Below are 22,765 nucleotides of genomic sequence, written 5' to 3'. Positions count from 1 at the left end.
TCTTTTTCACCATGGCGGCCCCACGGCTTCCATTCCTTTATCCGAACCTGATGCGCGCAGTCAGATCTTGCGAACCCCATACGTACCGCTCCCTTCGCATCTCATCCCGCGGTCAGCACTCTCCCTTCCACACCAGTCGACGACACGCCCAAGAGACCTATCACCGACGATACGGGCCCGCGGCAGAAGCAAACTTACCTCCGCCCTCCAAACCCAAAGACGACGCATCCCGCCAGCAGGCCGCAAGCCCTTCATCTGGGAAAGACAGGGACAGCGACGCATCTCCGTCTCCGAGCCAAGCCCCACCCGAGCAGTCACAGCAAACGGACACCGAAAACGCCTCGGAAGCCTCACCACAGTCGCAGAACGACAAGTCCGCAGCCCCAGCTACTGAGCAACAAGTCGAGCATGAACCCGCAGAAGAGCAAGAATCCCGCGAGGAGTCCGAGCCCGCATCCAACAAGCAGGATGTAGAAGAAGCAACTGCTGCCCCGAGCGAAAGGCCCCCCGAAGAACCAATCCATCTCTTCCATCCGCTCAACCAAAATCCTCTCGATGGTGTCCTACATATGCCGTCTCCTTCCTCCTACCTAGCCACAACCGATGGTCCGACCTCGGAGAACAAGCCTCCAAACCTCGCCCCTGCCCCCTACGTCCATCACTTCGACTCGTACTCGCTAGTCCGTGATCTTTCTACCGGCGGTTTCTCGGAAGAACAATCTGTCACGATCATGAAGGCAGTGCGGACCATCCTGCACGGTAACCTGGATCTCGCAAGACAAAGCCTGACCTCCAAGTCGGACGTTGAGAATGAGTCCTACCTGTTCAAAGCCGCGTGCTCGGAACTCCAGTCATCCCTGCAGACGGCCAGAGCCTCGGAAATGCAGCGCCAGCGTGCCTCCCGGACACAACTGCAACATGAATCGGATATCCTGTCTCAACGCTTGAACCAGGAACTCGCAGGACTAAAAGATGATATCAAGGGGATGTTCAACGATCACAAGATGTCGACCCGTGAACAACAACGAAGCATCGATACCTCTGTACAAGAGCTCAATTACAAAATCACTGTCTCCCTGAACAGTGATGGCAAGAGCGAAATCGAGGGACTGAGATGGATCCTAACAAGGAGGGCTGCTATGGCTATTGCCACGAGTGCCTGTGAGTCATCCCCTATTTCTCCAATTTCCTCAAACCAATCTGAACTTACTCCCTGACAAAGCAGTCATGATCATCATCTTCCTCAAATACTATTCCGTCCGCAAGGCCCAGGAGAGTGCTGAAAAGAAGAAAAAGAAACAAGACGCTTCCAGCAAGGATCCCAAGGAGGCCCGGGCAGTTGCCCAGGATCCCATTCTTCGGCCCAAGTCCACACCAGTTCCCGAAGTCCATCTCGGAGAGTCGCTTGGTTAAGCTTTCGCCATCTTTACTCCTCTCCTCTCCCTCCCTCCATCCCTCTCCGTCTAACTGTACAACCACCATCCATTCGGATAATTACCCTATACGTTCTACCATGTCACATTATCCCGGTTGGCTTATCATCTGGATCCACTACGGACTACCGTCCCCCTATAGATCTCCTTATCGCTCTTTTTCTTGTCCCTTTTCTTTTTGACAACGCATTGATTTATCTCCCTCCCTCTTGGTGAGACATCTCGATACCCTAAACATCCTTTTTCTTTTCTCTATTCTTGGAAAAGGCGCAAAACAAATAGACGGGTCCATCGCATCGTTCATTATTCAAACCACTGTCCCTATCACTAAACCTACACCTTTATTTCTCTATAATCTTGAAAAACTCTATATATATGCAATGGGCATGTACCTCATAAACGCTCACCGGCATGAGCTGTGCATGAATCCCTTCCACCCATCCATCCATCCCAGTCATCAGACATGATAGGAAGTGTCACCCCGCAGAGCTAGAGTCACACCTCATAAATTAAATTAATACGGGGAATGCAACAATAAACACAGAATAAAAAGATAAAAAAAAAAAAAAGGAAGCTGAAACGGAAAGAAAAGAGGAAAAAGCAACACGCAAACGATGACTAAAAGTCAAACCTCAACGCAATACTAGGCATAGCCTGTTGCTCACTACCGGACGGCGTACTATCCCGCGCATGCCGATTAGCCCCGGAATCCACCTCCGCACTGCGGAGAATTTCCTCCAGCTGGGTCTTCTGTTCCGGGCTCATGGTAGCCACAAGGGCACGGAATACAGCCTGATTGGCTTTCGCGAGCTCCAGCAGATAGACGGCCGTTTCTTGGTACACGGATTGTCCGTCGCGTTTCGCGCGGGAAAGCAAGGTGGACATGATGAGGGAAATAGCTGTGGGGGTTTCGTTCGCGGGGAAAATTGCGTTGGTGATGCATGCGACGAGGGTACGCGCGATGACGGTCTTGGAGTTTTCTGGGTCGTTCGGGACTTCGCCTTTTCCTGAAGGGCAGCCGACGTAGAAGGCAATGAGGCGTGGGACTAGATAGCGGGCGATTAATTCGCTGGTGGGGGATTTCGGATTGGATGTCAGGAGGATGGACCGGATGCAGCCTGCGGCGACGTTGGCGAGACCGACGTCTTGGAGGCAGTCCAGAAGTTCGTCGAGGACTCGGGAAATTACAGCGTCCTGGGGTGGGATGATGTGGCCGCCGCTCGTCAATAGGATGGTAATGGCTAGGAGGGTGTTCTTGGCGCATGGCAGAGACGAGTCGGACTCCCGTCGCTGGGCAATGGTCAGGGTGGTGAGGAAGCGGGTAAGACAGCCGCGCAACTGGCGTGACACCACACCAAGGTTCTCTGGCTGTTCTGGCCCAACCTCGGGAGAATTGGCGATGCCGCTGATGAAGTGTTTGAAGATCGGAAGAGCCTGAGGTACGACTTCCGCTTGGCACAACCCAGTGGCGAGGATGGTGCTGAAGATGTGTAGGATGCATGCGTTCAGGTCGTTGCGGATAATCGAGGGGAAAATCGAGGCAACATTAACCAGCGATGAAAGCGCAAGCCGGATGAGAGACAAGGCATCGTCTGATCCAACATTGAATCGTGCAAGAGGTGTGGTCTCACGGAGATTAGGCAGGAGTCCTGCGAGGACAAGGATGATGCTCCTCGTGAGCTCGAAAAGCTGCTCAATGTCGTCGGAGAGATGGTCGTCCCGGCCCTCGCTGCCCTTGGCAGAAGGATGATCCAGAGACAGGTTCCGTGCTATCTCCACGATGACGTTCTGGATGGGGGTCGTTTCGGTCAGCGCGAGGCGGTCTAGAGAGTCCATTGTCTCGGAGAAGATAGCATCCTGATAGATCGCATTGCCCGAGATCACTGGTCTCAGGATCCTCTTCAAAGCTTGGAGGATCTCCAATCTCTGTGATGGGGTTGTAGACTGATCAACCAGAGCCTCAAACGCCAGGCCGAAGAGGACGAAGAAGAACGCAACTGGTTCATCCCGATAGTTGATGTTGTCGCCCTTGCCCTTCGGCTCATCGTTGGGTGTCTGCTGGTCATCTTTGTCCGTCTTATCTGATTCCTCTAACTCCGACTTGCCGTCCAGTGCATCGAACACAAAGTCGATGTCCCTTTCAACCAAACCAGCAATGGCATCGACAAGATTCAACCAGGAATCTTGATAGAACTGCAAGGCGGTCAGCATGGTGATTAGTACTTTCTATGCCAGTCTAGACGTACCTTCAAGAGTGTTTCCCGGTTCAACGCTGCGTATACTTCGTTTAGATCGCCGCCCAAAGGAGCTGTACCCAAGCTGCCTGAAATATCTGGCTCGAAGCGCAACCGAGCATATTCCTGGAGAGAAGAGAGCCATAGAGGAGTGAGCTTCGTGAGATACGGCTGAACCACTTGGTTCAAGTAGTCCTGCTCAATACTGGCAATCTGCAGCCGTGCCCAGGCTGAGTATAAGGCCATCTTGACCATGACCCTAGCATTCGGGTTCAGTCCTTTGAGATCCCCGATCTCTGTAGTATCGGGGTTGTCTTGGAGGTATTAGCGAAATTCTCCTCTAGCATGGCATAACACTCACTGGAGAAGTTCTCAAGGCCAAGCACCAGGAGTTTGAGGATCCTCCCCATTCGATCAACGTTCGTCACTATTCCTGTAGCAATGAAGGTGGCAGAGACATTAATTGCTTCCGAGGCCAACTCCGCAGATGAATCGGCGGCGAATGCGGGCGTAAGAGCCGATCCAATTTGAGCCTGATACTGTTCCAGAAGGGATGCCTCGGTGAAGTCCGGGTCAGGTGTTTTGCCAAACATCTGATTGTGCAGTTAGCAGATGGACCAAATATGATAGAAAGGCACAAGCATACTTTGAGAACTTGATCGATGATCCGAAGCCCCCAAACTCGAAGTTCTATGACATTGGCAGTAGATGCCGAGAATGCCATGCGGACGATATCCCCGACCTTCTGTTGAAGTGCAAGCTCGGCAGGAATCGTCTGATCCGGCAGAATTGCCTCTTGCACGATCGCCAAAAGCTCACTGAGGCAACTCATCACGAAGTTCCGCGTCTGCCATTTCAGAAGCTCTTGACCAGCGACAGCACCATTGGCCTCGTCTAGCTGTCCAGCCCCTGCAATTGCGGAAGCAAACCCTGCAACCTCATCATCTGGCATATCATTTGCATTGGGTTTGATAGCAGATGTGAGAGGGATCTCCTCAACCTTGGCACGGGTCTTAGTCAATGTGTTGTGGCAGCGCTGTATCCACAGCTCAGTTTCCACGAGCGCCGTCTGCTGCAGCCAGTCTTGAATCATGCTTCTGAGAATTGGGCAGTCTGGTGTATCATCGAATGCAAGCCAGATTTCCTCCTCCAGAGTCGGCGTGGCAGTCTGTAGTACAGCTGCGGCGTCACGCTTCATGAGGTTACTCAAGCCCCGGATAGCCACATCTCTCATTAAGGGGTTGTCAGCGGTAAGCTCGTTCTGCAGACGTCTTACGTATCCGGAGAAGTCAACATATCCCGGTGCATATAGTGAGAGGTGATCCAAACACTTAGAGCTCTCAGTGACTAGAGCCGAGTTGTCCTCTAGCTGAAATTGACGGAGCAGGGTGAGAATGAGGTTCCGTGTCTTGGTGATATCCTGAAGATCGGGTCCGAGAACGTTGATGAGAGAGTCAACACAGCGACTGATTACCACGGGGGTGAGGAAGGACATTTCAATGTTGGACGTCGCTAGAGCTGCCGCCTCTTCATTGTGGGTGTCAGCGTTGTATAACTGGGCCAACATCCCAAGGGAACTCGAGACAAATGGCGAAAAGGTCAGGCCCGCAGAGTTAGCAACTCTTTCCAAACCACCAAGAGCCCAGAAATGGACCACAGGGTGAGGGTCATTACACAGCGACATCAAAACGCCAACGATGGTCTTGAGATGCAGGCCAGCAGCCATACCACCAACTTGAGAATGAATGCAACCCAAGGCAGCAGCACAGCCAGCACGAGCATTGGGCTCGCGATTCTCAACAATAGTATCGACAAGCCAGTTGATTTGCGTATTAGTAAATGAAGTCCCAGAGCTCTCACAGAGCCGTCCGAGTGCCTCAACACCAATTGTCCGGACCGTCAAATCGGCATCAGTGACAAATTTCTAGACCAGTCAGCTTCCTGTCATCATAGGTTCCATCAGAACTTCGCCAATATCAATCCTTACCTGAACAAGCTCCTGCAGCACCTTGTCAGTCGCAGGGTTGAGTTTACCGGCTGTAGATCCGTTCTCTTTGACGGAGACCTTCAGAGCGTGGAGTAGTGCCACAGCAATGTTGACGATCATCGCAGCCTTGCGCCCAGGATTGCGTTGAAGACCGGTGGACGACAGGAAAGTCGCAATTTGCTCTACGCTACTTTCCTGGACCTTCGGAGCATGCAGGGGAATTGCTACGGAGAAGAGCTCGATTGCAGCATTCACAACGCCAGTGGAATGGGGATCCGCCAAGGAAGAATCCTCTTCCCTCGTCGAGTACAAAAGCAACGAATCATGCTCACTTGCCTGGCATATAGGGAAAGTTAACTGTAGATGTGAGTCCTAGTACCCAAAACCTTGAAGGAAACGTTGACTCACAGCATCATCCACAGCTTGATCCGCTGAATCAACAGCCGACCAAGAGGGCCCGTTATCAGTCCCATGTTTGCCAGTAAGGGTTACACGCACGTATTCCCTCGCCAATCCCGTCATGCCGAATCCATAGTTATCACACAGATCCCACAAGGTCTCAAACTGCGCGGTAGAGGCGGCAATTGAGCTTTCCAGCGGACCAGCTTGCGCGGCATCTGGGTCTGCGAACGAGGAGATTGCCAAGCTCAGAAGACTAGATTGGGAAATGACATCGGCATGGCTAAGAGGATGGACCCGGAGGAGCTTCGAAAAGCACTGCAGTACACGTCGCCGGACCATGGTCTCAATATCATGCAGATGCAATGATGGATGGAGGCGCTGCGAAAGATCATTCACAGGCTTTTGTCGTGGCAGATCGTCGAGAAATTCCACCGTGTTTTGCAGCATCGCTGCAATTCTCTTCGCCCCGTCCGCAGTTATTAGCCTGCCATTGAACTCCAAGAAGACCAGCAAAGAACTCAGGGCACATTCCCTCACGTGCGCAAGGAAGCTCAATTCCAGTATACCACGCTTGGCGGAATTTTCTTGGCTCAGGTGCTTGGGTAGCGCATTTTTCCACAGCAACGATAACTGGGACAAATGAATCTTCACGAAACTGGGGCCGAGGGGCATCAATCCTCCGATCAGGATCCAAGCCACTTGTATCTGTGTACTTGCAGCGCGTAGTTCCGAGTTGCTACTGGTCTTCAAGAGATCGGTTGCCTGGGTGAAGACACGAGAGAAAACCTCTACTGAACCGTAAAGTGGCTGCAATCGGGATGTACTTAGCATAGCAGAGAGTCCATTCGCATAACCAACGCAGCGACGTGGTGATTGCCGGGGAGTCGATAACTGTCCTACTTCTCGACTCAGGCTGTTCAAGCAGATAGTGACGCAAGACAACAACTGATGCGGGCAGGCAAGAACAAAATTGCGGAGACACTGCGCTGCATGGATCTGGACAGTGTAGCTGGGATGTGGCAGGACTTGGAGCAAAGCTTCGCGACACATTTCAGCCAGGGTTCCAAAGGCGGAGCCCAGTGACTGTATCAGAGAAGACAAGGCACTTAGAGCACTAGTGAGCGAATGTTTGCTCGGTTCACGACGCTCCTGTATCACTTGAGGGTAGTCCTTCAGAACATCGTTGATCAGCCATTTGGCAGCATTGAGTTGACTAGTCTCCCGGAGTGATTCACGGCCAACGGTGTCCTCCAGAATGCTCTTCACAAACTTTCTGGTCATAAGAAGCCTGAATCGGTTGTACGTGACTGTGGGGTGGTTGAGGATGTCGAAAAGAAGGTGATTCGCAATTTGGCCGTAGCGTTCCTCGATGACCTTGTCCCCCAGAATCCGTAGAACGTGCTTGTAACAGATAGCTATGCCTGCCCGGGCCCGATTGGATGTCGTATTCCGTAAATACTGCGCGGACAGTTGCCGAAGGAGGTCGGGCAGAAGAAAGAACAAGCGTGCTTCGGATTTCTTGGGAGCAGAGGACTCTGAAACTTCCGCCTCATCTTCGTCCTCTCCGGGCTTCGATGTTGGCTTTTTCGATAGTCTCTTTGCCTTTTTCGACTTTGGAACTGCAATAATCGGGGTATCTGTAGCATGCAATTTGGCCAGCGCACGAGCCAGGCACGCCGCGGCAGCGTGTCTGACGGGGGCTACCGGACTGTCAATGACTTTCCATACCAAGGTCTTCAGGTGATCGAAGTCGTTTGCGTTGTCGAAGTAGGGTGTTGTGTTCACCAATTGTTCAAGACAGCGACAGGCATGCACTTGAACAAAGGTCGATTTGTCTCCGGTTGCGGCATTGCGAGCTTGCTTCCAGATGTCTCGCGCAGTCCCTTCATCCACTGGCAGTCCAGTACCGACCACCACCTTTCGCAACACGGCAAAAGTTGACCCGCGACATCCTGTATGATTACTAGAAGCCTTGAGCAGCTTGAGCAAACTTGAAACGACAACACCCGATTGCGCAAAGACACTTTCTCCGGCGACACCGAAGACCTCACCCATACAATGGGCCGCGGCGAACTTGGCCTTTAATTCCGCCTCACTCTTGCCCGCATTTAGGAGTCCCAGCAAATCCGTAACCGTTTCAAAGAGGATACCACGGTCCCCCTTGTCGAAAATCGCCCCAAAGCATCGGCCAAGATTATTGCGGATAACGCGCGTGAGGGTCGGCGAGGAAAGCGTAAGGATCTTGAACAGTTCCTTTTTCAGGAACTTCTGCTGCGCGGATACTTGAGCTTTATCGAGACCGGAGATGTGCTGGACTAGATCGGAGGTGAAGGTGAGGAGGTACAGGTCCTGTTGTTCGGAGGGGAGCGCATGGAGTTTGGTGATATCAAGCTCCGCTCGGGGGGCCGCATTGTGGTCGGAGGAAGTAGACGGAGCGTTTTCTGAAGAAGACATTGAGTTCTATTAATGAGGCTCAGATGCCACTCATAAGGTCCGCTATAATGAGTGGCGAGCTAAAGTGCGGTAGAAAAGAATATAGGTATAGGATGCGACCGCAATCCGGGGAGAGGGGGGGTTGCAGGTCGGTAGTCGTCAGTCGGCCAGACTTCCCTGGAATGATGATGGATGGGGGCCCCTTAAGCGGGCACTTGGCCTCAACTCCGTCCGGGGGCGGTCGCGGAGAAACTGTTGGGCCGGCCCCGCTATCAGATCGCGATTCTGGAGGCATTTCCAGATGGCAGGATTGAGGTTGCAGAGCAATTTCGCAATGACGACGATCGTGTGCAAACGATTGGTGCAGCAGCGGGTTGCCCGCGCAAATTGGATGGTGACCGATGGCTGCCGTAGCTTTACCACCAGCGCCCCGTGGCTTGCAGGACACAATCGGTGGTCTCAGATTAAGCATGACAAGGCTAAGAATGACAAGGCCAAAAGCAAGGAGCGACAGCTTATCGGCAAAGAAATCAGCAGTGCGACTCAAAGTACGTGCTAGAATTTCCACCCTCCCCCTTCATTCTCATGTTGACCTGGAGCAGTGTGGGGTCCCGATCCTAAATTCAACGCGCGCCTTACCCTCGCCCTTTCGAACGCAAAGCGAGCAGGAATTCCGAAGATCGTGATCGAGGCGGCAATTGCTCGGGGACAGGGAATAAGTGTCACTGGCGAAGCTCTGGAGCAGGTTACCGTCGAAGCCATTCTCCCCCATTCGGTTGCGGCCGTTATCGAATGCCTGACCGATCAAAAAGCCCGCGTACTGCAAGATGTCCGACATGCGATCAAAGATGCCGGCGGTACGGTCACCCCTACTACATATCTCTTTGAGAAGAAGGGCAGGATCATCTTCGAGAAGAAGGATGGGGTGGATCCGGATGACTACATGGACCAGGCCATCGAGGCAGGTGCCACAGACATCATGGCAGACGAGCAAGGCCGCCTCCTTGTTTATACGGAACCCGCAGAAACAAAGAGTGTAGGTGAGGCTCTTGGAAAGATGATCGGCCTTGCAGTTGAAGAGTTGGACATTATCTGGGATCCAAACCAAGACACGTTGGTGGATCTCAAGGACGAGGAGCAGGTCAGTGAGATTGAGGACATCCTCAGTACACTTCGAGAAGAGTCGAGTCTCCGCGACATCTACTTGAACACAGCACAGCGCTTTTAACAACATGGCGTTTGTTGGAACCTTCTTGCTTACGTTCACGATCATAGCCTGGGGCACCTTACCCTTGCAACTTACACTGTACTATAGACTCGGAGCATCCTAGATCGGCCCGGAGGCTCAAGAAGCTTCCTTTGTATTATAATATAGATCATCAAAATTGCAGGATCCGTAGAAGTAAGGCAGCCTATATCCAAAAGATATTCGTGAATGGAGGGTATGAACAGGGGTAATTATGGTCTTGACAAGTCGTTTCGAACCTTACTCTTTTCGCAAAGCTTTCATCGTACTCCGCATCAGATTGCCAATTCCAACGGCTCCTGTCGCATCAAGCCAATCAAGCATACGTACCCTATACTCCTGCCAGGTCATCTTCATTCCGCCTTCTTTCTCAAGAGCGCTCAATGCCTTCTGTGTCACGGGTTTCTTCAGCTTGGGCCGGTCTTCACCGATGTTGTTCTCGTCTTCGATATCAGAGAAACAAGCCGCAGACATGTTGCATAAGGCTACATGGTGACTCAAGGAGAAGATCGAGGAAATCGTGTAGGAGAAAGCGGTCTCGCGTTTCCTTTCTTTCTCATTTGATTCACGAATGTATCGCGTGAGTGCGCCGATGGTGGCGGGTGGTATCAAGCAGCCCAATGCGTTAGGATCTTCAGAATTCAGTCCTCGGTTCCGCCACAGTAAGTTGCAAACGTCCATGATGTAGCCATTGAACTGGCCTACGAGTTCCGTCGGGTAGAGGGAATCTTGAGAGCTCGGGACCTGGAGAACCTGGGACGTGAGGGACGATTCGAAGGACGATTTATAGCTGGCAAGAACTGAACTCATAATGGAGATGACCGAGTTGATTGGTGTAAAGGCGAGCGTATAGACGGTAGGGGCTAGAGGGACCGTGAGTCGAATGCTACCGTTCATAGATGCGTGCGAGAACAATTCGGCCAGGGTGCAGTAGAAGTCTGTGATAGACAACGTGGCAGGCTTGTATCTCTCACTGGGATCACGTAACGGCTGCTGCATTATAGTGATTGATTCCAAGGTTGACAAGGCCAAGAGTTCTGCATGAGCTATCAGGCGACCCAATGGCTTCGATTCCTCCAAGGCCAGGGGATGTGTCCTTAATTGAATTCCCCACTGGCGGATCAAGCAAGCATAGAAATCAAGCAAACAAGTTCTTGATGATAGCTCGGCATTCAGAATTGCACTCTCCAAGGGTATCAAGAAATCTTGGCGCAAGGTGTCGAAGTCCTGCACGGGGAGATACTCGAGAAGCCCCAGTATTTGCTCTTTGCTATCCTCACCATTCCACGAAATGAGATATTTTCTGAGAAATGATGTAAACGCGTCTGGTATTTCCTGAACGCAAATTAGCAATCCAAACATATAATAGTGAGACACGCCAAATACCTTTGTATATTGCACATATTCCACCGCCAAAGCCAAGATGTAACTCAGGGATTCAACATCCTCCACGTCATCTGTCCGCGCATATTCCAACTGGTCGCTCAGAAACGTCCTCAGCCAGTCATTCAGCCGGTGATTTGCAGCCTCGGAGCGAACCAAGAACAGGTACTTTTGCGCCAAGCTGTTCCCCAGCATGGATATAATCTGGTTGGGCAATTCTATCTTGTCAATCTTCTCAACAAGATGCTCAACACCACGCAATTCTTCCAAAGAGGTGTGGTTATAGGACACCCTTGAGGTCTTCACATCAGAAACAATGACCTCCATCTTACTTCTCTTTGCAAGTCCGCGGTGCACTACCTGGAAGGTTGAGGGTCCAGCTGCCTGTAGCTTTTCAAGGTGCGTATCTTGAATGTTTCTGACGTGAGCAGTCCACTCGGGATCTGGATGTTTGAAGAACGCCGCCTTTCTCCCCGAAAAGCCCAAATCTCCGACAATAACATCAGGGCAGTAGTTCTTGAAAACATTGAGCAGGATAAGCAGCTCCTTCTCTTCACCACCTGAAACACTGACCAGTTCCATGAGAGCCTGGATCCGAAAGGGCTTCACATGCTTGCGCCTCGTGATAAAAGAAAGCAGATGGCACAGAGGCTTCCGTAGACTTATCATGTCCAAGTAGTTAAAAAGCACAGCGTAGAGCTTCGACAAATGAGATCTGTCGTCGATGAAGTCATACACCAGAATCAGCCATCGCACCAGCAAAGCCTGCGTCGCAGGGCTTGGTTTAGTTTTGGCGGGGCCAAGACAGCACACGACCTGGGTGATCAATTTGGAAGATATTCTCTCCACTGGATACAGATTTTTGACGAGCGTAGTGACTGTGCCTTGATCAAGAGCGTTGTGAGTCGTAAGAAGCTTGAGCAGTCGCTCGAGCGCAGCCGGGGGAATTCCGCTCTCGTACGCGCGGGTAGCTATTGTTTTGGCCAACTGGCCAGCGTCCGTGTAGCGTTGCTTGGGAGGCACAAAAGCAACTGAGGGAGCATTAACAATGCCTTTGTTTGCAGCAAGTCATTTAGGTGGATGTTCCTACCTGCTTCGAGATGCTTGATTGCATCCTGGAGGCCGTTTGGCCTGACTTCAGTTTCTAGGGTCTCCATCAGCGAACCCAGTCACAGTCGAGGAAATGAGCATAACAAACCTGTTTCGGAGCCGGATGACATGATTATATAATATGGCAAGGATCAATGCATTTAACATTGATGTCTATCTTTCCTGCGCGCATGAAGTTGTTCCTAGATGTTTCCCACTATCAGGCTCATCGCGCGTGACACCGAGGTTGTCGCGTCGCGTGAATAGCGCGTTAGATTGTATGTCCCAAGGCCCCCGAACAGTATGCTCTAGGAAGAAGCCAGCATAAACCTGTGTGATTATGCAATTCGCTGGCCGTGGTGGTAAATGCTTTCGACCCGTATGTCCGTCGCGCGGGACTGTTGCGATGGTCGCGGGAATTGGAACTGCAACTTAACCACTTTGGGTAACCCCAGAAATGTGAATCCAACCCTGGACACTGCGGGGACTGGACAACAATCTTCCTAGAAAACAAAATGAGCTAGCTAGTTATTTATTGCTATGCTCTACAAAAGCAGTGCTTGGATCATTTTCATACAGGCTACACCGGCATCTGGTTCCATGATACTGACAGATCATCTACTCTACTCGATAACAAATAACGTCGACTTCAGATAATCTCGAGTTGTTTAATACTCCTCATTGCGCAATTGGTTTATCAATAACATTGTGAGAAGAAAGAAAGGCTAGAGCCCACGAATGTCTCCAACATCTAAGTATGAACAGGCCTGTCGGCTAGCCCCAGGATGGAGCTTGGTTGATTTACTTCCTCTTCCTCGTCGTCTGCTTGGAACCCCCCTTTCCAGAGGAAGTAGCCGACTCCTTGGCCTTGGGTTCAGCCGGGGTCGGCTCCTCTTCCTCCTCATCGCTGTCGCCTCCCTGGCCGAACTCGTTGACACGCTTGTAATCAACCTTGTACTTCCAGCCCTGGTAAAGCCAGATGAAGAAGATCACGTCATCACGGAAGGTTGCCAATCTGTGGAGCCAAGGCATCTTGACGGTGAAAGCGAAAAGGTCGTCGATGAAGGTGTTGAGGAACTTGTACGTCAATGCCTTTCCGGGCATGTGAGCGACGGACTAAGATGTAGAGTCAGCAGCATTCTTCACGCTGGGTCTGTGAACGGAAACAAACCTTCAGTCGGTAGTTGATGTACAGACTAGGGACCATCATCAAGAAACCGTAGGCGTAGACGCTGCCGACCAAGGTCTCGATGACATAGGAGTACCATGACTTGTGCGTGTTGTAGATCAGGCTGTAGGTAGCGTACGCAGCCAAGAGCGGCACGGCAATAATATACAGCCAACGGAAGGCGATTTCATCATACTCCTTGGTCTTCTGCTCCGTCTCGCTGAGCTTGTGCTTGTCCTCAAAGACAATCACATAGGGCAGGAAGGAGAAAAAAGACCCGGCTGGTGGTGGACGCAGGCGCACGTCTACAGTCTTCGTGATCTTCCATGCTTCCAGCAGGATACCGAAGCCCTGACTGGCAAGAATCATCCAGGAAGTGTTCTCGCTATTGTCCATCAAGTAAAGAAAGATGACCGCCTGCATAAAAACGTTCGCCAGGATGGTACGAACAGAAGTACCAACGACGTCCTTCTTCTTGCGCCAGTGAGACTGTTGGATGATTATCAAGATTAGCAGCTGACCCAATATAATCTGAAAGTGCACAAATGGAATGAGCTTACAATATCGTTCTTGAAAGCCAGAGTCTCGAATACCATGTGCAGAACAGTAACGACACCAGTTGTTGCCAGCAAGTAGATGTTGGTGTCAAGGAGCACTTCCTTGATCATTTCGAACTCACTACCGTCGCCACCACCGGGGGTCTGACCACCGAAAGCAGCTTGCTTGGCAGTTTGCTTTGCGTTCTCATCCACACTCGCCATCATGCTGAATTTCCAATTCTGCAAGTTGTTGAGAGTGATACGCAGAGGAACAGTATCAACGGTCGAGTTGAGCTCCATCATGTGAGTCTTCAGCTGCCAGAAGGTGTTGAGGAACACAATCGGATAGTACCAGCCATTCTGCCCTGAAGCATCCCTCGCGCCAGTGGCTTCGAGCTGCATATGCTGCCGAACAGCGGGGTGAACCTGACGGAACTTCTGAGAACCGGAATCAGGGATCACAGACACGGTGAAGTTGGGGTGGTAATAAGAGGCGATCGAAACATCCGGTGTGCCATCATCCTCTTCTTCCTCAGCTTCCTCGGCCGAGGCAAGAAGGTTCTTCAACTTCTTCGTCTTCTTTTTAGGAAGATACTGGTTCAAAGGGCGGAAGAAATGAACGGCGCTATCCGTACTGTAATCCTTGGCAGTGGGGTCCAGCTGATGTCCAGTGAGTCCGACAAAGAAGTGAGCCCAGAGAGTACCATTGCGTTGAACTTCCTTGGGGATCTTGATGGTAGTATCGATTTCTCTTGTATCGCTGTAGTTGCCGATAGTGAAATTCTTCTCCTCCAGAACCAGATTGTCCGACGGGATTGATTTAAAACCAGGGACCACAACCGAAGGCGAAACATAGATACTCAGGTCAAGGGCACTGTCAGAGGGCCAAATCGGGGAAACGAGATCGGGGATACGACTGTAGTCGGACACTTCGCTGCGATCCGGACGCGCGGCGAAGGAAGGCACATCATTACTAGTAGACTTCGTTCCTGAGCCCGAACTTTGCTTTCCTCCGAAAAACTGGCTCATGACAAACTGTGCCAGCAAGAAGAAGGCCAGACCCTGGAGGGCACCCTTGAAGCCGGACTAAACAAAGACACAGACAAATGTCAGCTCACCCATCGAATCCAAACGATTGCAGACCGGATCATACGCACGCTTTGCTCCGGCTCCTCCCTGCGCTGTCGTTGTTCCGGCATTGCGACCCGTTGATAGCTAACGTGGTCAGCAGGAGAGAGGGAGAAGGGAGGGAAAGGGGGGAAGAAAAGGCCACGGAGGAGGAAGAAGACCGGCTGGAGGCAAGATGCTAGTAACTGGTTGGGCCAGAAGCCGGCGGTTGATCTTGGCGGGTCCGGGCTTATCGCCGGGCGGAAGCATGTCATAAATCAGTACCTATACGCCATACCGAGTACTACTCTCCACTCCCTCCTCCGCGTGTCTCGACTCTCTCTCCCCCCACACGGCGCATCTGCTGCACTACGCGTGATTTACAGAACCCTAGGTCGCGCAGTGAGCATGCTGGCCTCGTGGATGTTGGTGTTAGTCTAATGGCGGACAATCAGCCCTCTCCCGATTACTCCCGCCCGCAGTTTCCTGCCCATAATGAGCCACGGGTATGGGTGATCACGGCGGGGGATTCGCCCATCGGCATCTCCGTGACCCGCAAGATCCTGATGCACGGCGACTATGCCTTGGTTGGACTGGCCCATTCAAGCCTGGATCGGGATCAATGCCGTCGAGATATGTTCGATGCTTTCTTGGCCGAGATTGAAAGCAATGAGGGGTGGGGAGAGCGATTCAAGGCACTGCCTCTGGACATAAGGTGTGACTGGATTATGCGGCTTTTATGATAATGGCATAGGCTTATATTCGTCTTACAGAATGGTCGGGGAGTGCCAGGCGCTAGTGGCGCAAGCAGTCGCGGCGTTTGGCAGAGTAGACATCCTTCTTTGCTGTAGCAGCCAAGGTTAGCCCTCGATAATCAAATCCTTGCATCCCACACGTTGCTAAGTGATCCTGTAGCGCTTATTGGAACTGTGGAGGAGCTCTCTGCCTCGCAGCAAACCCTGAACCTGGTCCGGGACCAGTTTGAGAGCAATTACTTTGGGCCTCTCAATATCATCAAGGCAGCGTTGCCTCACATGCGCCGGCAAAAGTCCGGACACATCATGATTCTCTCCGGCATCAGTAAGGACAACCATACTTCCTTCAGACACTCTGCAACATCTAACAGCAATCAGCCGCTCACATCGGCACGCCCGGACTGGGAATGTACTGCGCAGCAGGATGGGCTCTCGAAGGCTTCTGCGATGTAAGTACCACCCAGCGCACGAACCACACCCAAACCCACTCACTAACCATACAAACCACCAGAGCTTGGCATACGAAATCGCCCCCTTCAACGTCAAACTCACCATCTTCCAATGCAGCATCGAGATCGGAATTCTCACAAACCTAGTAACCAGCGTCCCACCCATCAGCAAGATCTACTCATCCGCAGTCAACCACGCACCACTCTTCCGCGGGATCCTAAACCGACTCGTGTCTCGTCTATCGAACGATTCTTCGAATGGCGCCAACCAAACCAGTTCTGTCGAAGATGGCCCATTCTCCGCCTCCGAGGTCATATCAACGTATCCGCCGCTCAGTTCTGCGCATATGGAGGTGCTGGTTAGCGAGACTGTGTATGCTATTACGGCGATTGCGGGCCATGAGAATCCGCCATCGCGCCATATTGTGGGTCAGGAGGGCGTTGCGAGTGTCAAGGAGAAGCTGAAGACGGTTAGCGAGGAGCTGGAGGATTTTATTCAGGCCAGCTTTGCGGTTGATTATACTGCTGATGAGTACGGTCGGTCGTCTAGGGAGGAAGGGATGATCTTGGGTATGGGGGCCGGTCATGATAGATTTTGAAGTGCACATATAGTATTGAATGTGACGCTTTCTTCGGAGAGAATTATAATGTTATTGTGAAAAAAGCTGGACATATTGGAGAGTCTACTTGTGTCTATCACATGAAAGGGTTGCTATGAACGACGAAAAAGTGGAAGTCCAGGAAGTCACACCTAAAGAAAAGCTCAGGTGATCCAATGCTCGTCAATCCAGGCCGGAGACAGCAAAGCAAGAAATGTACAGCCGTACACAAAAGGACTGGCCATACTATTTAGCACGTTGGAACCAAGCCTGTCTGACCTCCCATAGGCTGCCCATGTCCTGGTTATTCCTGTAAGCACGAAACTCTTTCCAAGCATTGCCATTCGGGCATTTGGTAACGCGGCCGTCAACTTCTATGATCTTTGCGGAAAGTGCAGTGAGCCCCCGAATGTCCTCAACCAATATCTCATCGATCTTATCATTGGGTGCATTCGCGGGCATCGACTCTTGCGTGGGTTCCTGAGCAGGTTCAGGAGCTGATTGAGACGGACTGTCTGACCCCTCACCACTCTGGGGTTTGTCGCTCGTTTCTGCGGGGCCATCTGCACCCTCTGTGGGGAAAATTGCCTCCGCAGTTGTTGAAAGCCTGACAATTTCCACTACAACATCAGTTGAGTTCTCGGTGGGTTCAGTAGAGGATTCCAGTTGATCGGTTAACTCTGGAGGCCGTGAACGCTGTCTTTTGCAGTTGCCGTGCTCAATCTCGGATTTGCGTTTGTTAGAGGAGCCAGCCTCTGTTGTTTCGCTAGTATGAGAATGTTCTGTGGATTCGGTTGCAGCAGTGCCACTCTCTTGTTGTCCATCAACAACTTCTCCATCTGCATTCAATCCATTGATGGACTTTTGACTTTGCTCTTGGCCTGTGTCAGTCGGCCCTGAGAGACCTGTGAGAAATACCCGTCTTCCAGGCGGCATGACGAAGCTCAGGCTAGCGCCGTCAATCTTCACAATCTACCTGGATATCAGCAGCTGCAACACCTAGATAATCAGTGATTTACACATACCCTGACTTCTTTCTCAACCAGAATCTTTTCAGGTCCTTTGGAGAAAACTCGCGAGTATCTCCAGACATCACCCTCCTGGATAACACCATTATCGGTCAACGTCTTCAGTTTCACCTGAGAGCTCTGCCCTGCCACAAGTGTTCTGTCCAGTTTCTGCTTCTGTCCCCAGAATTGTTCGAACTCCTCCTCTTTAAACTTGTCAAATTTGCCTGCAGCTCTCTCCTGCATGGCCTGGTTGGCCTGGCGCTGCCATTCCGGGTCATAGTGACCATTCTCTAGATCCAGTTGAAAGAGACGGATGCCGTCGCGCCATTCATTCGAGTAGCGTAGGAAAGACTGCGGGGGAGGGGGGATCTTCGCTTCGGGATCATCAGGTAGGGAGCTAGGATCCGGATGTGCTTTGTCGGGGAGAAGCTTAAGGATCTCTTGTTTTTCATTCTCTTCGAGACAATCCCAAGCTTGAGGGTTGGCAAGCAGTTTCTAGTTCCCCGAGTATTAGCATTTCATTCCGACCATTCCCCCGGCGAAAACTCGCACCATCCAGCGATAAAACGTACCACCAAATCCAAGTTAACCAGCTGCGACTTCGCACTTGTCATTAACTGCTCCTCCTCCCATGGATCTTTCACGGCTCTTCTAGAATTCCGTTTCGGTTTAGCTTTGGTAGGAGACATCGCGCAGCTAGATTTGCCGGCATTACTGTGCTCAGCCGTTTTCACAGAGCGAGAGGAGCGGCTTCTGAACCATTATCAGAATCAGCTCTCCATTAAAAGAGTGAACAGGCTTCCCGATAGTCGTCAAATGCGTCTGGTAAGGGAGAGGAGACGTGAGCAGGACTCTACCTCGTCATTGGCAGCTCCCCTGAACTGCCGGGGTCGACCGCCTTGCGAGTGCGGGCCATTGTTCCGCGGCCTGGACGGGAGATCTGGACAATACCCCGAGTTCACCTCCACCACTCCAACAGAAGGCTAAGTTGGCGATCGTTGGGAAATATATCGTGTCACGATGGTCAAATCAACTCAGATTGCCAGAATTGATGGTATGATGCTGTCCGGGGCTGTTCATGGGTTATTAGTGCGGTTGTTGATGTTTCGAGACAGGCTTGATGCTGGCGGCATCAGTAGATGATGAACATGTGAGTTCGCGGCGCATTCACTACGTCTCTATTCCTTAATGACTGACACTGGTTCTTTGTTCTATTCTCCAGGCTGAAGTGGAGCTCTCTGAGATCAAGTCTCAGGCTAAGATGATATTCCGTCGGTTGAATCGCAATTCAGCACCGCAGGCCAGTATCGAATCCGGTCAATTCAATCTACAGTACGTTTAATACCTTCAACCCTGTCCGTCGCATGGGTGTATTTTGCTGATCGCCCGGTTCAGCTATCTCATCAAGGACGATATCTGCTTCCTTTGTATATGCGATCATTCCTACCCCCGCAAGCTTGCCTTCACCTATCTGGCCGACCTCGCAACCGAATTCACCACTACATACTCCCCGTCGCAATACCAGTCCCCAACTCTGCGCCCATATGCCTTTGTGGAATTTGACACCTTCATCCAGCGCACCAAGAAGCTCTACCAGGATAGCCGCGCATCGCAGAATCTCGACCGTTTGAACGATGAGCTCCGAGATGTGACGAAGGTGATGACCAAGAACATTGAGGACCTTCTATACCGAGGTGATAGCTTGGAGCGGATGGGTGAGTTGTCTGGCCGTCTACGAGAAGACAGCAAGAAATACAGAAAAGCCGCGGTGCGGATCAACTGGGAGTTGTTGGTCAAGCAGGTGAGTCCATCGGATCTGTATTGAACAGCAGAATGTCGCTGATCTGTCACAGTATGGACCGCTCGCAGGTGTTGGGTTCATCTTTCTATTCCTCATTTGGTGGCGTTTCTTTTAATTGCGGACAAAGCGGCCCGGAAACTCGATACCCGCCAATATGAATGTATGCATAGATAATGTTTCTGGTGGTTGCGCACCATCCCCTGATCCCAGGACTTCAATTGACTCTGAACAACCATATGACCGAGCAGCTGGACTGTATAGCTTAATGGTTTGTAAGAGCATGGAAAGCGGATTCGGATCCCTCCTTCACACAGGAGCCGCGTCGCAAATGCAACACTCGGATGTTTATCGTCCGTCGATTCGGTAGCATGTGACGTATATAGAAGAGCGGTTCCGCTGATGACTTCGAAGCCTGTGGATAAACCTAGATTTCATCTTCTTCTTCATCAAAGTCATCTTCCTCTCCCATGTCGTATAAGATACGCCCTCCTTCGCCAGGGCCGTCGCCCTGCTGTGCATCGAAATATGGCAGCACCACACCCTCCCGCTCGCGCCTCTGCCTTTCAGTAAGGCGAAGTTCAAAGGTCGATTCGGGCTCCTCTTCTCCAGCGCCTGTGTCGGGCTCCTGTGGTGGGCGGTACAAGGGGTGATCATCCAGCAAAGTCACGATCTCTTTCACATATTGAGGAGGGTAGCGGGAGGCCGAGGGAAGGAAGTACCATTCCAGAACCCCACGGCCACTCTTCCTTCGGTGTTCCAGCTCTAGCACGATCCCATCGGCCGATTCATTGCCAGTCGACTTATCCAATCTGCCGAGCAACACACCATCCTGCTCTTCTTCAAGCCCAAATACAGGCGCGGCCAAACTCCGATCACGCGCGGCTTTGTGGGCCAGTATGTGTGAGAATGAATGAAGTCGGATAATCGTGGTCGCGAGGTACGTCAACATCGAAAGGGGCGAAGGTGCATAGGGCGACTGAGCAGGTGGGTTTGGAACATCCTGGTGGAAGTTTACCACGAGCGACACCTCGACCTTAGGAGCAGTGGGACTCGACGGGATGAGGAAGGAGCTTAGGAAGGTCGATATATGGAACTGCGGGTCGTTCTTTTTGGAGTGTAGAAGCGGGTTGATAGCATCAATGAGAATGAGTCGCCCTTTTATGCATTAGCCACTAGGTCGTTAGGCTCGGTAGGCTCGGGATATGCATACTGCGAGAAGGGCCACTGGAAGAGACGTCCTGGTAGGCGGCACCAACTGCCTTTAGTATCTCCAAAGGAGTCTTCCGGCGGGCGGAGACAAAAGCATCAACGCCCTCCAATGGCTTCAATGTTTCAAATGCGATAAATGTAATATGGGTTTTGGAAAGCTATCGCAATAATTAGCAAGTTCGGTCAGGCATTGTATCAATACCACTCAACCCTCACGATAAAATCACATGCTTACCTTTGCGCGTCGGATATATTCTTTGATCAAGGGAGTTGCCGGCTGCTCTAGAGAGTCCAAGACCAATGTCAGCGGTGACGCGGTGTCTCTCAAGCTAAGAAGCTTGGAGATCAAGAGCAAATTATGTGTCTGTCTGTGGGATGTGTTTGTGGGCGCCATGGTTTAGCAAGCAAGGGTGACGTGCGGCGGGATATCGGGAATGGGAAAAGTGAAGAAAATCGCATTTGGTTCGGCAAGGAAGATTGCGGGGTCCTGGGCGAGCTATGGAGGGGTTCGGTCTGATCGGGGCGCCGGAGATTTCCAATGAGCGATGTCGCCTGGTTTACAGTCGGTCTCGAAATTCCACTGACCTTGAAACACACAACAATTGTTTTCGTGCCCCACTGCTAAGACCTTAGCGCGAGCCGATTATTCGAGCAATATTCGATATATTACAAGTTGTATTTAACGAAACATTGTAACAAACTTGATATTATCACGTGATAACGTATGCAATTGTGGGTTGGACCACAAATCCAATGCATGGATGATGAAATCATGAAACAATAAACAGTCACATGACTGAGGGTACCAGGAAGGTTGGTGCGAGCCAACTCTTCTTTTTCTAAATTCGTCACGTATTGGAAGTACATATCGGTGCTTTGCCACCGTCTACTTGAAGGAGAGCTGAAACATTGAGAAACTTCTATATAATTACAGATACTATATAATGCCCCCTTCTCCCTTACCCTTCTTTTAACAAGAGATTTGAAAAATTAGAGAGTTAGGAATGCAGTCCACCACAGGATACCTTATATGACAGAGAATGCAATTATGGCAACTCTGCCGCTCGTACTACCAACTGCAATAGTGCTGTTTTTGACCGTTGATGAGGAAGGATAATAATTTGGAGGTAGTTATAGTTCTCTTTGACCCTGAATAGTAACCCATCGATCTGCTCCCAGAGATACCTCTGCTACCTTCTCGGAGGAAGTTGAGAAGCTTTCATAGTAGTTTTAGATATTGAAAGATCCTACATTAGTAATTAATAATGGCAGCTGCTCTGAAAATTGAATGTCGGTGGTAATATCATCAGTGCTTATATCATGCTTGAGAGCGCCCGTGGCCGCATCCCACAGCTTGATGGTGTTGTCGGCCGAGCCGGATGCCAGTAGCTGCCCGTTGTTTGAGAAGGCGACTGAGAAAACCGCGTTAGAATGGCCCTCCAATGTATGCTTAAGAGTACCAGTGACCGTGTCCCACAGCTTAATAGTCTTGTCGGCCGAGCCGGATGCCAGCAGCTGTTTGTTATTTGAGAAGGCGACCGAGATAACCCAGTTAGAATGGCACTCTAATGTATACTTGGGAGCGCCCGTGGCCGCATCCCACAGCTTGATGGTGTTGTCGGCCGAGCCGGATGCCAGTAGCTGCCCGTTGTTTGAGAAAGCGACTGAGAAAACCGCGTTGGAATGGCCCTCTAATGTATGTTTAAGAGTGCCCGTGGCCGCGTCCCATAGCTTAATAGTCTTGTCGGCTGAGCCGGATGCCAGTAGCTGCCCATTGTTTGAGAAGGCGACTGAGTTAACCGCGTTGGAATGGCACTCCAATGTATACTTGAGAGCGCCTGTGGCCGCGTCCCATAGCTTGATAGTGTTTTCGGCTGAGCCGGATGCCAGCAGCTGCCCGTTGTTTGAGAAGGCGACCGAG

General features: G+C 51.3%; 10 protein-coding genes across 10 annotated transcripts in view; 4 read left to right on the top strand and 6 right to left on the bottom strand.

Annotated features, from left to right (window-relative positions):
- Positions 1-11: 11 nt before the first annotated feature.
- On the top strand, positions 12-1,413 carry BO80DRAFT_351919 (uncharacterized protein; the record flags this gene model as incomplete). The annotated part of the gene is made up of 2 exons (XM_025715604.1): positions 12-1,161; positions 1,226-1,413. 2 exons carry the CDS (start codon positions 12-14, stop codon positions 1,411-1,413), a joined length of 1,338 nt encoding a protein of 445 aa, XP_025577052.1.
- Positions 1,414-2,032: 619 nt separating this feature from the next.
- On the bottom strand, positions 2,033-8,510 carry BO80DRAFT_378376 (AP-1 complex accessory protein LAA1; the record flags this gene model as incomplete). Its single annotated transcript, XM_025716739.1, has 6 exons — positions 2,033-3,626; positions 3,680-3,981; positions 4,023-4,260; positions 4,314-5,591; positions 5,655-6,011; positions 6,063-8,510. 6 exons carry the CDS (start codon positions 8,508-8,510, stop codon positions 2,052-2,054), a joined length of 6,198 nt encoding a protein of 2,065 aa, XP_025577051.1. The 3' UTR covers positions 2,033-2,051.
- A 256-nt stretch (positions 8,511-8,766) lies between these two features.
- On the top strand, positions 8,767-9,931 carry BO80DRAFT_423627 (post-initiation translation factor DPC29). The gene is made up of 2 exons (XM_025719093.1): positions 8,767-9,037; positions 9,092-9,931. Exons 1-2 carry the CDS (start codon positions 8,824-8,826, stop codon positions 9,715-9,717), a joined length of 840 nt encoding a protein of 279 aa, XP_025577050.1. The 5' UTR covers positions 8,767-8,823; the 3' UTR covers positions 9,718-9,931.
- Positions 9,892-12,575, bottom strand: BO80DRAFT_378368 (Mis6 domain protein). Its single transcript, XM_025716738.1, has 4 exons — positions 12,317-12,575; positions 12,209-12,262; positions 11,122-12,149; positions 9,892-11,070 (listed from the first exon to the last, which is right to left on the bottom strand). Exons 1-4 carry the CDS (start codon positions 12,336-12,338, stop codon positions 9,976-9,978), a joined length of 2,199 nt encoding a protein of 732 aa, XP_025577049.1. The 5' UTR covers positions 12,339-12,575; the 3' UTR covers positions 9,892-9,975.
- A 276-nt stretch (positions 12,576-12,851) lies between these two features.
- On the bottom strand, positions 12,852-15,217 carry BO80DRAFT_492397 (CLPTM1 family protein). Its single transcript, XM_025723766.1, has 4 exons — positions 15,072-15,217; positions 13,936-15,000; positions 13,379-13,864; positions 12,852-13,323 (listed from the first exon to the last, which is right to left on the bottom strand). The coding sequence occupies exons 1-4, from the start codon at positions 15,111-15,113 to the stop codon at positions 13,009-13,011; spliced, it is 1,908 nt and encodes a 635-aa protein (XP_025577048.1). The 5' UTR covers positions 15,114-15,217; the 3' UTR covers positions 12,852-13,008.
- A 108-nt stretch (positions 15,218-15,325) lies between these two features.
- BO80DRAFT_378364 (short chain dehydrogenase/reductase family protein) lies at positions 15,326-16,928 on the top strand. Its single transcript, XM_025716737.1, has 5 exons — positions 15,326-15,736; positions 15,795-15,880; positions 15,937-16,101; positions 16,155-16,225; positions 16,288-16,928. The coding sequence occupies exons 1-5, from the start codon at positions 15,462-15,464 to the stop codon at positions 16,822-16,824; spliced, it is 1,134 nt and encodes a 377-aa protein (XP_025577047.1). The 5' UTR covers positions 15,326-15,461; the 3' UTR covers positions 16,825-16,928.
- On the bottom strand, positions 16,870-18,659 carry BO80DRAFT_378361 (uncharacterized protein). The gene is made up of 3 exons (XM_025716736.1): positions 18,407-18,659; positions 17,850-18,329; positions 16,870-17,796 (listed from the first exon to the last, which is right to left on the bottom strand). Exons 1-3 carry the CDS (start codon positions 18,521-18,523, stop codon positions 17,071-17,073), a joined length of 1,323 nt encoding a protein of 440 aa, XP_025577046.1. The 5' UTR covers positions 18,524-18,659; the 3' UTR covers positions 16,870-17,070.
- On the top strand, positions 18,600-19,815 carry BO80DRAFT_423624 (SNAP receptor SEC22). Its single transcript, XM_025719092.1, has 5 exons — positions 18,600-18,888; positions 18,950-18,984; positions 19,057-19,166; positions 19,230-19,635; positions 19,688-19,815. Exons 1-5 carry the CDS (start codon positions 18,855-18,857, stop codon positions 19,748-19,750), a joined length of 648 nt encoding a protein of 215 aa, XP_025577045.1. The 5' UTR covers positions 18,600-18,854; the 3' UTR covers positions 19,751-19,815.
- Positions 19,816-20,059: 244 nt separating this feature from the next.
- On the bottom strand, positions 20,060-21,238 carry BO80DRAFT_351637 (Elongator subunit IKI1; the record flags this gene model as incomplete). The annotated part of the gene is made up of 3 exons (XM_025715587.1): positions 20,060-20,790; positions 20,846-21,002; positions 21,080-21,238. 3 exons carry the CDS (start codon positions 21,236-21,238, stop codon positions 20,060-20,062), a joined length of 1,047 nt encoding a protein of 348 aa, XP_025577044.1.
- A 540-nt stretch (positions 21,239-21,778) lies between these two features.
- BO80DRAFT_492392 (WD40 repeat domain-containing protein) overlaps positions 21,779-22,765 on the bottom strand; it is a 1,560-nt gene continuing 573 nt past the window's right edge. Inside the window, exon 3 of the mRNA XM_025723765.1 lies at positions 21,779-22,765. Coding sequence (XP_025577043.1) covers positions 22,075-22,765 — 691 coding nt within the window. The 3' untranslated portion in view covers positions 21,779-22,074.

This window comes from Aspergillus ibericus (genome assembly GCF_003184845.1).
Source record: "Aspergillus ibericus CBS 121593 unplaced genomic scaffold BO80scaffold_12, whole genome shotgun sequence".
Classification (NCBI taxonomy): Eukaryota; Fungi; Ascomycota; class Eurotiomycetes; order Eurotiales; family Aspergillaceae; genus Aspergillus; species Aspergillus ibericus.
Note: the sequence above shows the minus strand (reverse complement) of the source record. Positions and strands in the feature narration are given on the sequence as shown.

Coding starts and splice junctions, on each gene's coding strand:
- BO80DRAFT_492397 (XM_025723766.1), bottom strand. CDS start 15,113: ATGCCGGAACAACGACAGCGCAGGGAGGAGCCGGAGCAAAGC. Junction 15,001..15,071: donor GGGAGGAGCCGGAGCAAAGC/GTGCGTATGATC, acceptor GTCTTTGTTTAG/TCCGGCTTCAAGGGTGCCCT. Junction 13,865..13,935: donor TGGCTTTCAAGAACGATATT/GTAAGCTCATTC, acceptor ATCATCCAACAG/TCTCACTGGCGCAAGAAGAA.
- BO80DRAFT_423627 (XM_025719093.1), top strand. CDS start 8,824: ATGACGACGATCGTGTGCAAACGATTGGTGCAGCAGCGGGTTGCCCGC. Junction 9,038..9,091: donor AATCAGCAGTGCGACTCAAA/GTACGTGCTAGA, acceptor GACCTGGAGCAG/TGTGGGGTCCCGATCCTAAA.
- BO80DRAFT_423624 (XM_025719092.1), top strand. CDS start 18,855: ATGGTCAAATCAACTCAGATTGCCAGAATTGATG. Junction 19,167..19,229: donor TCCGGTCAATTCAATCTACA/GTACGTTTAATA, acceptor CGCCCGGTTCAG/CTATCTCATCAAGGACGATA. Junction 19,636..19,687: donor GGGAGTTGTTGGTCAAGCAG/GTGAGTCCATCG, acceptor GATCTGTCACAG/TATGGACCGCTCGCAGGTGT.
- BO80DRAFT_378368 (XM_025716738.1), bottom strand. CDS start 12,338: ATGTCATCCGGCTCCGAAACAG. Junction 12,263..12,316: donor GTCATCCGGCTCCGAAACAG/GTTTGTTATGCT, acceptor TGGAGACCCTAG/AAACTGAAGTCAGGCCAAAC. Junction 11,071..11,121: donor AATATGTGCAATATACAAAG/GTATTTGGCGTG, acceptor ATTTGCGTTCAG/GAAATACCAGACGCGTTTAC.
- BO80DRAFT_378361 (XM_025716736.1), bottom strand. CDS start 18,523: ATGTCTCCTACCAAAGCTAAACCGAAACGGAATTCTAGAAGAGCCGTG. Junction 18,330..18,406: donor TGGTTAACTTGGATTTGGTG/GTACGTTTTATC, acceptor TCGGGGAACTAG/AAACTGCTTGCCAACCCTCA. Junction 17,797..17,849: donor TGGTTGAGAAAGAAGTCAGG/GTATGTGTAAAT, acceptor ATATCCAGGTAG/ATTGTGAAGATTGACGGCGC.
- BO80DRAFT_378364 (XM_025716737.1), top strand. CDS start 15,462: ATGGCGGACAATCAGCCCTCTCCCGATTACTCCCGCCCGCAGTTTCCT. Junction 16,102..16,154: donor CATGATTCTCTCCGGCATCA/GTAAGGACAACC, acceptor AACAGCAATCAG/CCGCTCACATCGGCACGCCC. Junction 16,226..16,287: donor CTCTCGAAGGCTTCTGCGAT/GTAAGTACCACC, acceptor ACAAACCACCAG/AGCTTGGCATACGAAATCGC.